The sequence below is a fragment of the Amblyomma maculatum genome, chromosome 7 (assembly GCF_055883805.1).
Source record: "Amblyomma maculatum isolate TAMU_Amacu chromosome 7, ASM5588380v1, whole genome shotgun sequence".
NCBI classification, from domain to species: domain Eukaryota; kingdom Metazoa; phylum Arthropoda; class Arachnida; order Ixodida; family Ixodidae; genus Amblyomma; species Amblyomma maculatum.
The window spans coordinates 2,108,116-2,120,615 of NC_139350.1; the positions used below are offsets into that span (position 1 = coordinate 2,108,116).

At 42.2% G+C, this 12,500-nt stretch overlaps 1 protein-coding gene across 1 annotated transcript in view; it reads right to left on the minus strand.

Moving 5' to 3' along the window:
* Window positions 1-3,325: 3,325 nt before the first annotated feature.
* LOC146182593 (uncharacterized) overlaps window positions 3,326-12,500 on the minus strand; it is a 90,061-nt gene continuing 80,886 nt past the window's right edge. Inside the window, exon 8 of the mRNA XM_084609565.1 lies at window positions 3,326-3,354. Coding sequence (XP_084465691.1) covers window positions 3,326-3,354 — 29 coding nt within the window. The remainder of the gene's footprint in view (window positions 3,355-12,500) is intronic.

Genomic DNA, 12,500 nt, shown 5'->3' on the forward strand with positions numbered 1-12,500 from the left:
GAAGCGAAAGCGTCACAAGATGGGTAGGGATATTTGACCTTCATGTGACAGTGACTGATACTGCGCCTTTTCCTCTAAACCAATTTACAATTCAAGCGAAAGCTTCACTAGGCTATAGGTAAAGTCTGTCTTCGCGTGGCACGAATTTGCCTTTAGGGTGACCTCTAACTATATAAGTGTGGGTGTCTATGATTCCGTAATGTCCACCCAAAGTATTCTGCGTCTTCCCTTCCCCAAAACCTAACTTAAACGGAGAGGCAGCCCTGTGTTGGGGGGTCAGCGCACAGCGCAGTGTCAGCGCACATGACGGCCCTTAGTCGGCCGAAATTACTTCCGTGGTACTCCACTATACGAGACCTCTTTCACTCTTTGCGCTTTCATTCCCACCTTCCTCCCTTTCCTCAGGTCTGAAAGATGCGAGTTTTCTTTCCTTTAAACCAATTTACCATTTACAAGAAAAAATATTAAAACATGACCTTGACCTGATTAAGTGTAGGTGGGCACCATTCCGTGGTGTCTACCCATAAGTATGAGGCTCCTTTCTTCCCCAAAACCTAATTTAAAGCCAAATTATGACAAAAAAGCCGTGCATTAAAAAGGCGGTCATACAGAGGTAATCGCTATAACATTCGCAGTTTATGCTTATCGCTAGGTTTAAACCATACTTAAACTGCTACTATTTTTCCCAATCACTTAAACAATAGAGGCGCTGCCTGCTGAGAACGTGTATTTTAGTTGCAGTTCGAATGCTGCTTTCGCTCCTCTAGTTTGTTCCAATCCTTCCTTCACGGATATTCCACTACAGATAGTGATGATGACGGTGTATATTAATCATGGAAATGTATCTTAATCCATACAACGCTAGTGCTAAAATATAGCGCCTAGAAATTCATTCGCAGCGCATATTTAGATGCTCGAAAGTAGCCAAATGACGCCTTAGAGACCATCCTTGCATCTTTACATGTTTGAGAAGACGCTGTGGTCCATGTCGACAAAAACGTACACAAAACAAAAACACTTTTCATGAAAACTTCAAAACTCTTACCAAAGAAATCGCTTCATCGTCACCACAAAGAAGGATGGGTGCTTGGGTATTGAATTTTATGCCCAGTTCTGGAATGTAAGCTTTGCTTCCCGGCTCGGCGCACGATTAAAATGTAAATTAAGGTTAGCCGGTCACTGAATATCTAGCAGCGCATTGCTGGAGCGCTGCTCAGACGATATGAATGTGCTGAGTATATATGTGCCCTACCCTCAGCGTGCACAATGCTACTTTTTAAAATCTGTCTCGTTTTTCGGCGGTACACCTTGCTATTCTCTGCTTTACTTCGGGTAGCTTGTTTTAAATTTCTGGATTCCAATCACTTCCGCGTTAACTGTTATGACTGCCTGTGCATGTTGGTGTTTCTCAATGTGTGTAGGATTCCGCAGAGTGGCTCACACAGCAAGGCTATGAGCTGCCTCTCGCTGATATGCTACAGTGACCTGGTACTCATCACACCTTATTATTGTTTTCATTTATGACCAGTCATGCAGTTGTACAAAGGAGCATTCATTGCAAAGTTCTTACGCCATTCTCCACACAATATAGTGAAGTTAACACGCTTAGGTACTCTGTGCAAATAACAGAGGCGCATCTTTTTTGTATCACGTGGCTTAAGGCTAATAGAATAACACTCGAATATGAATTAAATATGCCTGTCTGCATCTTCAAAATTCTTTAGTGCAAGAGCTATGGCCCATGTGCTGCTGCACATGGGAGTAGAAATGGCTTGTATGTGTCAGTGTAATTTTCAACGCAGGTGTACTTTTCATGCAATAACATATAAGTGCCTTCGTATGGTTCTCTACAGCCGATATTTTCCTACCTTTAGGACCTACAGGCCAAAATTACCAGCTTGCATTTCTCAAAAAACAATTACATCTTTTGTGGAGGTCATTCGAAGACAGATTACTGACATTTTCATGTTTTCAACATGCCCAGTGAGGTATGGTGTTATCGATGCCTGTCTTGGAAAGAGCTACATGTCTCAAGAAGAAGCTGACAGCATGGATTCACAGCGAAGAATGCACGAAGGCAGCTTTTCTATCGCTGTAGTAGGTGCGCGCCATGCAACAGCCCTGCGTGTTTGTAAAGGCTGGAAGAAGCCGCTGTGCAATGCGACAGTTAGCAGGCAGGCATTGTACAACAAGCTGAAAAAATAATGGAACTAATTGTTCACAAACAACTATTTGCAAAATAAACGTTCCTGTGCTTTATTAATTCGAACAACCTTTATTGTCTTGCAAAAAATATGACGGCTTATTAAAGTGGAGCCTGGAAGTGTCAACCGTTTCTTCGGAACGTTGATGCACTTTTTTTTTCTAAATGTACCTGAAAAAGACATAGAATAGGTCGTCAAGCATCTGTATCGTAAACACATTAAACTTTGCCTCTTCAAAATAGCGCTTGTCTCTGTACATTAGTCTGCATTGGTGTCAGAGGGACACATGATGAAGGTGCGCGAATGACACGGACGAAAAAAAGGAAGACACTGCACGAGCCCTGCTCCCTTTCGTCCTCGTCTTTCGTGCTACCTTCTCTACGAATGCGATACAATCAGCCCAGCTTTGCATCTTACTATTCAGAGGGAGAGACTCAATTCTATAGTGTGGGGTTGTGTTCGAGAGCACATTTTTGCCTTGTTTTGAGATTCAGATTAAACCTGTCGAGGCTTTTCGAGGTAGAAGCGTGCTTGCCGGCTGTGTGAGAGCTAAGATGCATAGCGATGACCAAGGTTTGGTCTCTGAAGGTTATGGTTAGACAGATATCGAAGTACGGTATCCCGTCAAGTGGAATTTACAGTCTATTATCTTATAATGTACGGCCGAACTGTGCCTGTTTGTTGCGAATCTACTAGGGGGCATCGCACACAGAACCAATGTAAAACAATAACAGCCCTCTCAGTGTAGGAACATTGCTTTTCCGTGTAATGCAGTGGAATATACGCGAATAGAAGTTTAACTTGATTATGAAAAAACGGTAATGAATAAACGCAACCGTGGAGCTACAATTATTGTTATTCGTTTTTAAGAGTAGAAGGTGGCGATCTTCCGCAACAACACAAAGCATTGAAGTTCATTTTCAACTACTTTGCAGTGGACACGCTTGGGCTGAGGGATATTTACATAGATAAAGTCGGTGTTCTTCGCTCGTGCTGCACCTATAACTTGTTCACATGTTAATAAAATTTTAAAAATTATTATTTTCATTCTTTGTGCAGCCGTTAGTAAGTGTTCACGAGGAAAGAGCTGCCAAGTGCTCCAAAGTACGCACGTACATTCTTCAAGCCTTTGGAGCCACTGTTACATTCGCTGAAATGAAAAACAGAATTTGAATGTCAGGATTCCATTTTAAAACAATCAAACCAAGGCAGTGATTTCTCTTTAGAGTGCTTAGGTTTCATCTCAATGAGTAACCCCAGTGAGTTATCATTGTTTACTATCTCCATTGGAACTAAACATTCTCGTATATGCCTCCAATGCTGTTCTGGGCCCGCTCCTTCTAGCGTATCTCTACAAACTTACTAATAACATCCATCAACTTGATTCCTTCAATCCTTCTGCGCTGGCCCTGTGTTGAAACACATCCCATTACACTTACGCACTGGCTATGTTGCCTTAACACGACATGACCTGCCCACTTTGTGATTTTAACTGAGATATTAACTCGCGTTTCTTCTCTGACCCACTCTCCTCTCCTGTATCATTATTTGCTTACATCACATTTGCTTGCAGCATCATTTGTTTATAAAAACTTTATGAAGGTTCAGTAAACCTTCAGAGCGTTGCATTGCTGTTGCTAACGCGTCTCTTCCCGACCGTGTCTCTATTTCGTCTCTATCCTTTCGGAATGGCGACAATTGAACCCTCCAATCTTCATATTTGGGTAGCACGTAAAGTGGCGACTCGTTTCATGCGTTCCTCCTCTTGCTGACCACGTAATATCGTTCGGAGTGCGAAACATGGGGAGCACGTAACTTTGGCAAAATTTCTCCGGTCGCTGCAGTTTCGCATAAACAAAGTGGGCGAATATACTCCTGTCGCGGTCAACCGAGTAGTGCAAGTTTTCTGAGGCCGCGGCTGTTGCACTCGAGCTCATTCGTATATAGGAGGCGGAGGATTGAACAGTGAATGCTGACACGCCTTTGCGAATGTGGAGCTTGTCCTTAAGCGCGTGTATTTGCCGGTATCTACTACTCGGTATCGAAGGAGCGTACCTTGTACATTCTCAGTTCTAGGAACGTGGGAAATCCTACTTATAACTGCCATGTTGGGGTCAGACAGTGCTTTCATCAAAATTGCCCCTTCGTGTATATGGTATCAAAAGCAGACCTCCCGCCGAACTTGATGAAAACGACATCTCTACATTCGAAAAAAAAAAGAACAAAAAGCGTTACAAGGGTTCAACGGTGCTGAACCAACTATTGAGCAAAAGCATTAGCTGCGGGGGACCGAGAGGTCTTCCTCTTCTCTTTTTCTTCTTCCTCAGCCCACATATAAAGCCCTGCTTTAACCAAGCCGTATGAACGCGCCATAGTGGCCTATAGGGGCAACGTGAAGGCCAGGATCCTAGCAGGCTGATTCTGACATAACCGTCCCATGTGAAACTACAGACCCAAGTTGGCAGCTCCTGCCAGCCCATCTCTCGCTTTTGTGTCACGTGGGGTGTGACGTCACGCGCTTCGCCGTGGATACGACCGTGCTATGCCGACCACTTGAGTGGGTAGTCTAGCTCTCACCCTAGTGTCACGTGGGGTATGATGTCACAGGTCACGTGGGTGCGGCCGTGTTACGCCGACCGCTTGAGTTCGTGGCCCAGCTCTCACCCTAGTGTCACGTGGGGTGTGACGTCACAGCGGCACGTGGGTGCGGCTGCACCACGCTGAAGGCTCGAAATCTAAAGAAGTATTGATTTCGCAAAAAAAAAAAACATTTATGGTTTTTGGGGATGCGTGGTACTTGGTTTCTCGGGGCGCATCGGTTCCGCTCGAGTTTAGTTGTATACAGGAGGCAGAGGAACAAACGGTGAAGGTTGAAACTGTCATTTAACGTTCCGCTTGTTTCTTTTCCTATGTCTGTTGAGCTGCTCCGTATTTAAATACTGTTATTTGTTGTTGTTGTTGTTTTTTTGCAAAGAGTAAAATGTATCCTTGTCTACATTCTAGCCTCCAGCAGAAATTTGCCGTATATATAAGAAGCAGGATGACATTATCGAAAAGCCTGAAGAAACAGAAGGGGTGCAACCACAGTGAGGCTGACGCGGCCGCAAAGCAGCTATGTGGGCCTCCTTCCCGCACTCAAAGAGTTCCTAGGAGACAAGCGTCTGCTACGCCTAACGGATCGACATGGTCCGAGACAGGGATATCGTAAAAGTGTTCACTGATCAACTCTCCCAATTCCCGCTGTCTCAGGCGCGGCATGGCGACGGCCGTAGCGGAAGAGATCGCCGTGAGTGTGTTTCAAATTGTCATGATGGTAGTAAGGCTTGAGGTACAGCGTCACATTCGATGTTCAAGCGTCGATGTTCAACAAGCCTGCCTCGAAACAGCACAGAGGAAACGGAAAACAGCTTGAGACCTGGGAGAAATTGGTGATGGACTTGCGGAAGCTATTTTCTTCAAGACGAGAGTAACTCGTTTTTCACCTGCTCGACAACTGTCCAGCATCCACGCGGGTTTCTTGTCGAGAGCTATCGAGGAGACACTGCGCAATAGTTTACCCTTTTCATTAGAGGACTGACGAATGCAAACAAAGCTGCGATACTGTGGCTTAAAGCACAAGCTTCACAATATCTTTCCAGCTTCTGAGAACGGCAAAAAAACTCTCGAAGCATGGGAAGCTCAACTCTCGAGGAAGCAGAGCCTTGCCAGGGGCAGAGACGAAGCCGACCACAGAAGAAAGACACGCTGAAGCCAAATAAATCGCAAACATTGTCACGTCGTCGGGAAATTTCTCCAAAATGAGCAACGAACAGAACATGAAGCGGGGCAGTAACTGCAGCACATGTCCCTGTGAAACGACGTTCAGATTCATGACAACGATAAAAGATAGTGTGAACGGCGAAAACGTCGCGGTCAGAACGATCACAGTACGTTTCTGCAGTCATTAGAAGCACCAGAATGAATCTGCCAACATCGCCTAGGTCACATCTACGAAATCGTGGACCAATAGACGAGGCATCCCAACGCTGGGAAAGGCATGAAACATTAAGCGACTTAAGAGGCACGTGTTGGCAGGAAAAATTAGAATCGGGTATCGCGCAGAGTACAATATAGCTTAAAGAGATTTAGAACTTCCTATTTCTATGAAAGACTCGTGTCACTCAGTCCAATTCCACCTATTATGACAGTAATTGATTCTACATTCGGGCTTGCGTTTGGCAGCTTTATTTAGGTTCTTCCTCATAACGTCTGTTTTGTGCAAATACTGTTTTGTAGTAATTTTGTTCGCATTTTTATGAGACAATTTCCCGATTTCTGAAGGCTTAAAATGTGACAGTGTATGGAAATTTGTGCAACTTAACTTTCAAGCGAGTCACTCTTAGGAGGACAGTGGTAATTCATGGCTTATGTCCAGATACATCATAGCATTTTTTAACTGTTAACAAACTTGAAATGATTTACTAGCATCAATAAGGAAAAATGTGACGCTATATCCTTCACATAATATGTTAGGCAGAAAAGTTCTCGTTGTATATATTATAGTGAAGTAAAACTTGTTGCTGGGCTAGTTGGTTCATGATCGTTGGTTCATCATTGCCAGTAGCGCGTTGTCCTGTCTCCTCTCTTGTGTTTGCCTCTGTTGCGCTTACTTTCCTCTCGTATATATTATAGCTTGCTATCTCACATAAGAAAGTTTGTCTTATTGTTTGGCTGGTTTCTGTAAGTAAAATATCAAGCAAATTGTCGATTATATGAAAGATGAGAACGTTAACTATGATAGACTGACTCGATTTCTAAGGGAGATAAATTTCAAGGAACATGTGACAGATACTGCCAGAGAGGTCGCTGTAATAATAATAATAATAATAATAATAATAATAATAATAATAATAATAATAATAATAATAATAATAATAATAATAATAATAATAATAATAATAATAATCCGGCAGGTATTGTGCTCTAAATAATTGACAGCCATGTAGCAGTGTTGCCAATCTTGAAACCGTCAATATTCGACCCCCGCAGTTAGTAAATACGTATCCGTCTATACCTTGGAAAGACAATAAACCCTCCAAGAAATACACGAAAACTGCCACACTTCAAAAGCTCGATACAAAACTGCGAAACATATTCTTTGATGCATGACATATCGCAATAGGAATTCATATGCCAAATCAATTTTTGTCTCATTAGCATAAAAGACAGAGTCGCATCCATGGCACGAAAATCCCGGGAGCTTGCCTCTGGTAGATGGCAGACGGAACATGACACGACCGGTCATTGATGTGTTTGTGTGACGTCACGAGATCGCATCCCTGGCCGAATTTGCAGGGGCTACCACCTCGGGCAGCACTTCTGAAATGAGACGCTTGGATGCCGAGTCATAGAAGTTACTCCCAGACCATGCATTTACGTTCATGCGGCTTGGTTAATGGAGGGATCCATATTTGGCCTTGACAACTTGACTGGCACCGATTACGGTCCTCCTCACGGGCAGGCCTCTGTCAGTTGGCAGGTCGGTCGTAGCATGATTCATCACATCACAGAGTAATGCAGTGTAAGGAGCTGGCATGGTAAAAACATTGCATGTAGTCATAAATAGTTATCACTCAGGACTCATATTCATTGTGCAACGCAGCATCACTCAGCATTTTGTAAACCAAATATAAGCAACGTAGTAGTTTTGTTTTCTTGTACGTAAACAGTCTTAAGTGTCTCTGTCGAACGCTATTGTACGACATTCAGAAACGACATAAAAACTGATCGTAATGTGTCCACAAAAATACTGCAGACTCCTCTGCATTTTCAGTTCAAATAGAAATTGTTTTAGTCACACAAAACAATTTTTTTTTTTAGTCATCAACGTCTCCTGTTTCCGTGAGAACGAGAATGTCCCAGTTAGTCCCACCTGACACCTACGGAAGCAGTATAGCATGCCATTTTGGACGCATGCATATATAATTTATAGGAAAGACACCATGCCTAATCTACCAGTCTGATGCGCACAATAGGGCGAGGGAACAGAAATACTCGTATATGCGATAGCTGTCGACGTCGCTGTCGTGTTTAATTGAAATAATAAGCGAGTTTCCACAGTGACGGAAAAACAGTAAGCCATTTTTGGCTCCCAAAAATCTAGAGCTGTGCTTGCGCTTGCAAGCTTTGCCTGATTCTGGAAGTTTCTTTGAATAATTAAATAAGACAGCTCAATCAGCCTGAATACAAACACTGCAAGGCAAGGGCCTCTGACACAACCCTCCCATTAACTTCTCCTTGTGCTAGCTGCATCAACTTGACCCGCACAAACTTCCTCATCCGCCCACCTATCTTCGTGCCTCCCCCTGCTACGCTTGCCTTCCCTTGTAATTTACTCTTAGGGGCCATCGAATATCTTGCATTACATATCCTGCCCATTCCCATTTCTTGATTTGAGCTAGAATGTATTAAGAAGAACATGGGCGAGTTGGTTTTTATTAATTATTTAACAGCGCGAAAAAGACGAGGACGCTTACACACAACAACAACACGAGCGCTGCTAGAATATCGGTAACTACCATTTTCTCGTCTATATAATTCTGCATTGTTCTCAATTTAAGTCGAACCCATTTGTTTAGCCTCACTGTTCCTGCTCCATAGGCGAGTATCGGTAAGCTACAGCTGTTATACAGTTTTCTCTAGACGGTAAATGCGCTCCATCTTAATCATATTCATTTAGCTATTTCACATATATGGTACGGATCAGCAGCCACTACCTGTAGGAAGTAGACGTAATCCCTTACCACTTCCGTTGCCTTGCTACCTATTGTAAGCAGTTGTTCCTTTCTGAGGATTCTGAGCACTACTTTCAGACTTCCAGATATAAATTTTGGGCCTACTGTTCAGCTTTTCCCGTCTCTGTCAGTAATCGATATTTGCAATTGGTGCCGTCAGTTATTTAGCAAGGAAATAATGTTAGTGAATCGCAGATTACTAAGGGTTTCTCCACAAACCCTGATCCCCGACGGTTCCAAATCCAGGCCTCTCGATACTGCCTCTAAGCTAGCGGTGAATAGTACTGAAGAAATGGTGTCTCTTTGGCTAACTCCCTTCCCTTCTGTGATATTATTGCTTCCTTGTGAAAGAATATGGCTGCTATGCTGCCACAATAGACATGCTCCATTACATTAAAATATGTGTCCTCTAAACTATGATCTTCAACGCCTGCCTCAATGCTGAGGTTTCGACAGTCGAATGATTTCTGGTAATCTTTGAATGCTACGTATAGGGGTTGCATATCTGTTCGGTCGAGAGATAAGGAATTCCTCTACTTTCTCTCTTAACGCTAACTCACTGATGGACTTTTTTTTATTAGTTTCTTCCGTTCGGTTGTAAAATACATACATACATACATACATACATGAACTTTATTGCGAGAAATATACATGCAAAAAATATCGGGTGCCCGCAGAAGCGCAAGCGCTTGTGGGCGGGCAACGGCAGTCACAGCGGTATGCATTCAATATAAAAACGCTGATAGTACACAGTCAGTCAAAAAAGAAAAACAAACAAAAACTGGTGCAATGCATATATAGTTTTCTCAGTACAATCAATAGCTAAAAGACACTCAAACCTGTAGTCAATAAACGTAATGAAATCAGCAAAAAAAGAAAAAAAAACGAACATAAATTACAAAGAAGCTTGATAGCTTTCTTCGCGACCTGCAATCCACGCTTTCAGTGCAGATTTAGTAGCCTTCATAGAATCGCAACCCAACACATGTGCTGGTAGTTTGTTGAAATAGTAAGGAATATAAAACTGTCGTGTTTTTTTGCCATAATTGGTATAAACCCTTGGTACCTTGTAACGTGCTATGTGCCTAAGGGACTCTGGTTTTTTATCTGGTTGTTTGAACTGGTTTGAAAAGTAATTTCTTAGAATTACCACTTGCACGTACAAGTCATGCAGGGGACTAACACCTGCTTCAGCCATCCTGGTGTTGTAGTCAGCCTTCTCATAAGCAGTTCCATACAGCAAATTAGTGGAGATTCTGCACAACAACTTATCAACCTTCCTAATCTTACAGGGCGCACATGATCCATAGACAGAAATGCCGTATCTAAGCATACATTCTCCCAAAGATTTATACACAGTCTGACGCAACTTTACAGGTGCAGTGTATTTTATACGATACAGCTGCACAGAAAGGGAACGCATTCGCTTTAATAAGTGGTCAATTTGAGACGACCAACACATATTAGAATCAAGATACAGGCCGAGATATTTAACACTGTTCGAGTAGGGCAGCAGCGAACAGTCACAATTGGCACAGTCACTACCATGCAAAAGAATCGACGCGGAAAGATCAACATTCTTGTGCGGATTTCGGAAACATATCAACGCAGTTTTCTTTTTGTTTATGTATATTTGATTTCCAGAAAACCAATCTACTATTTTTTTGACATCGTACTGAAGTAGTTTCAGTGCCTGTGGGCTTGATTCATGGGATATTACTAATGCCGTATCATCAGCATACTGAAATAACCTTGCATTTAATTTTAAGTCAACCATATCGTTTACATAAATATTAAACAAGAAGGGCCCCAAAACAGAACCTTGTGGTACGCCGTACTGAATATCAGAAAAGGTACTAAATGATTCATTAATTTTTACTACTTGTTTACGATTAGACAGATAGCTTGCAAAATATTTTTGATATGGACCACGGAATCCAACACTTTCCAATTTTTTTAACAAAACAGAGTGTTCTACGGTATCGAATGCTTTCGATAAATCCATAAATAACCCAAAAACACATAAATTCTCATCCAAATTACCATTGATAAAATCGCAGCAATCTTCGAGAAGCTCAACCGTACCAATATTACGACGAAAACCATACTGTGTAGTACTCAAACATGAATACTTTTCACAAAAAGATGTCATATATTGGTGGACAATTTTTTCCATCAGGATGCTAATGACCGGCAGTATGGCAATCGGTCTGTAGTTGGTTGGATCCGACTTTTTTCCCGACTTGTAAATTGGTCTTAAAACTGATATCTTAAGACCTGGCGGTATGTCTCCTGTATTAAAACAACCATTGAGTATATGTAAAAGTACTTCTTTAAGTATGGAGTAATTGCTCCGCAAATCACGCAACCTAATCCTATCGTATCCTGGTGGTTTACTATCTGGTAGCGTCTGAATAAGGTTCCACAACTCTTCGTCATCAACAGGTGGAAACGCAGCCGAATTGATTGTTTTCTTGCCTTGGTAGGGGATGGTAGAATCATTAGTTCGCGTTTTCAGCTCCCTAATGGATGATAGAAACGCGTCATTAAAAGAATTCGCAACGATCGCAGAATCTACTTCTCCGAAAGTACAACGCAAATTCTCATCCAAATTAGGTTTTTTCTGTCTACCTAATAACCCATTTAATAGATTCCAGGTTTTCCTTTTATTCCTGCTACACCTAGAAAATTCCGCAGAAAAATATTGCTTCTTTGCTAGCCTCAGTGCAGCAGTAAGTTTATTACGATGTGCCCTGTATTGCTCTTTCAAGGCTAGATTCCCGACATCTTGTTTATACGCACTCCAAAGTTTGTCTTTTTGATGAGATAATTTCAGTATATCATTCGTTATCCATTTCTTCTCAGGATTCCTTAACCTGATTTTAACCTCCTTTGTGGAACTGGCATACAGCTCATCAAACTTAGCTACTAAAGAGTTATAAGCATCAACGTGACTTTGAGTTAGCAGTATCTTCCAGTTAAAAGTTTGAACGAGGTTGTCCAAACAATTGTTATCGATAATTTTTATCGTTCTAACAGTCTGACTTGACGTTTCCCTATCGTGCTTGAGCACACAAAGCACAGTGAAATAATGATCCGCCACTTTTTTTCGTATTACTGCAGCGTTAACGTCATAATTCGGGAGTCTAACTGCTATATGGTCGATACACGACTGAGTAAGTCTAGTGCCACCAATCTGCACCATTACTAGGCTCAGCATCCTAGGGTGAGCGCAACACACCTTTCCATTCACCTTCTCATTCTGCACAGTACCAAGGTTATACCACAATACGAAAAAGAAATTTGTTTTCTTATTCAGATCCCAGATTTAGACTTTTTCGTGTCCACTTCTGGTTCTTCTGTTGGCTGTAGAAGCTAATCGTTATTGGTAAATTGTTTCGCTCTACTAAATCAGCTAACATCTCTTCCCCCTGCTATTCCTAGAGTCCATGCCATAGTCACCCTGCCACATAGAGTTTCTTACTGTTACCTAGAGGGAAAGCTGTGCTGCCATCTATGGGAG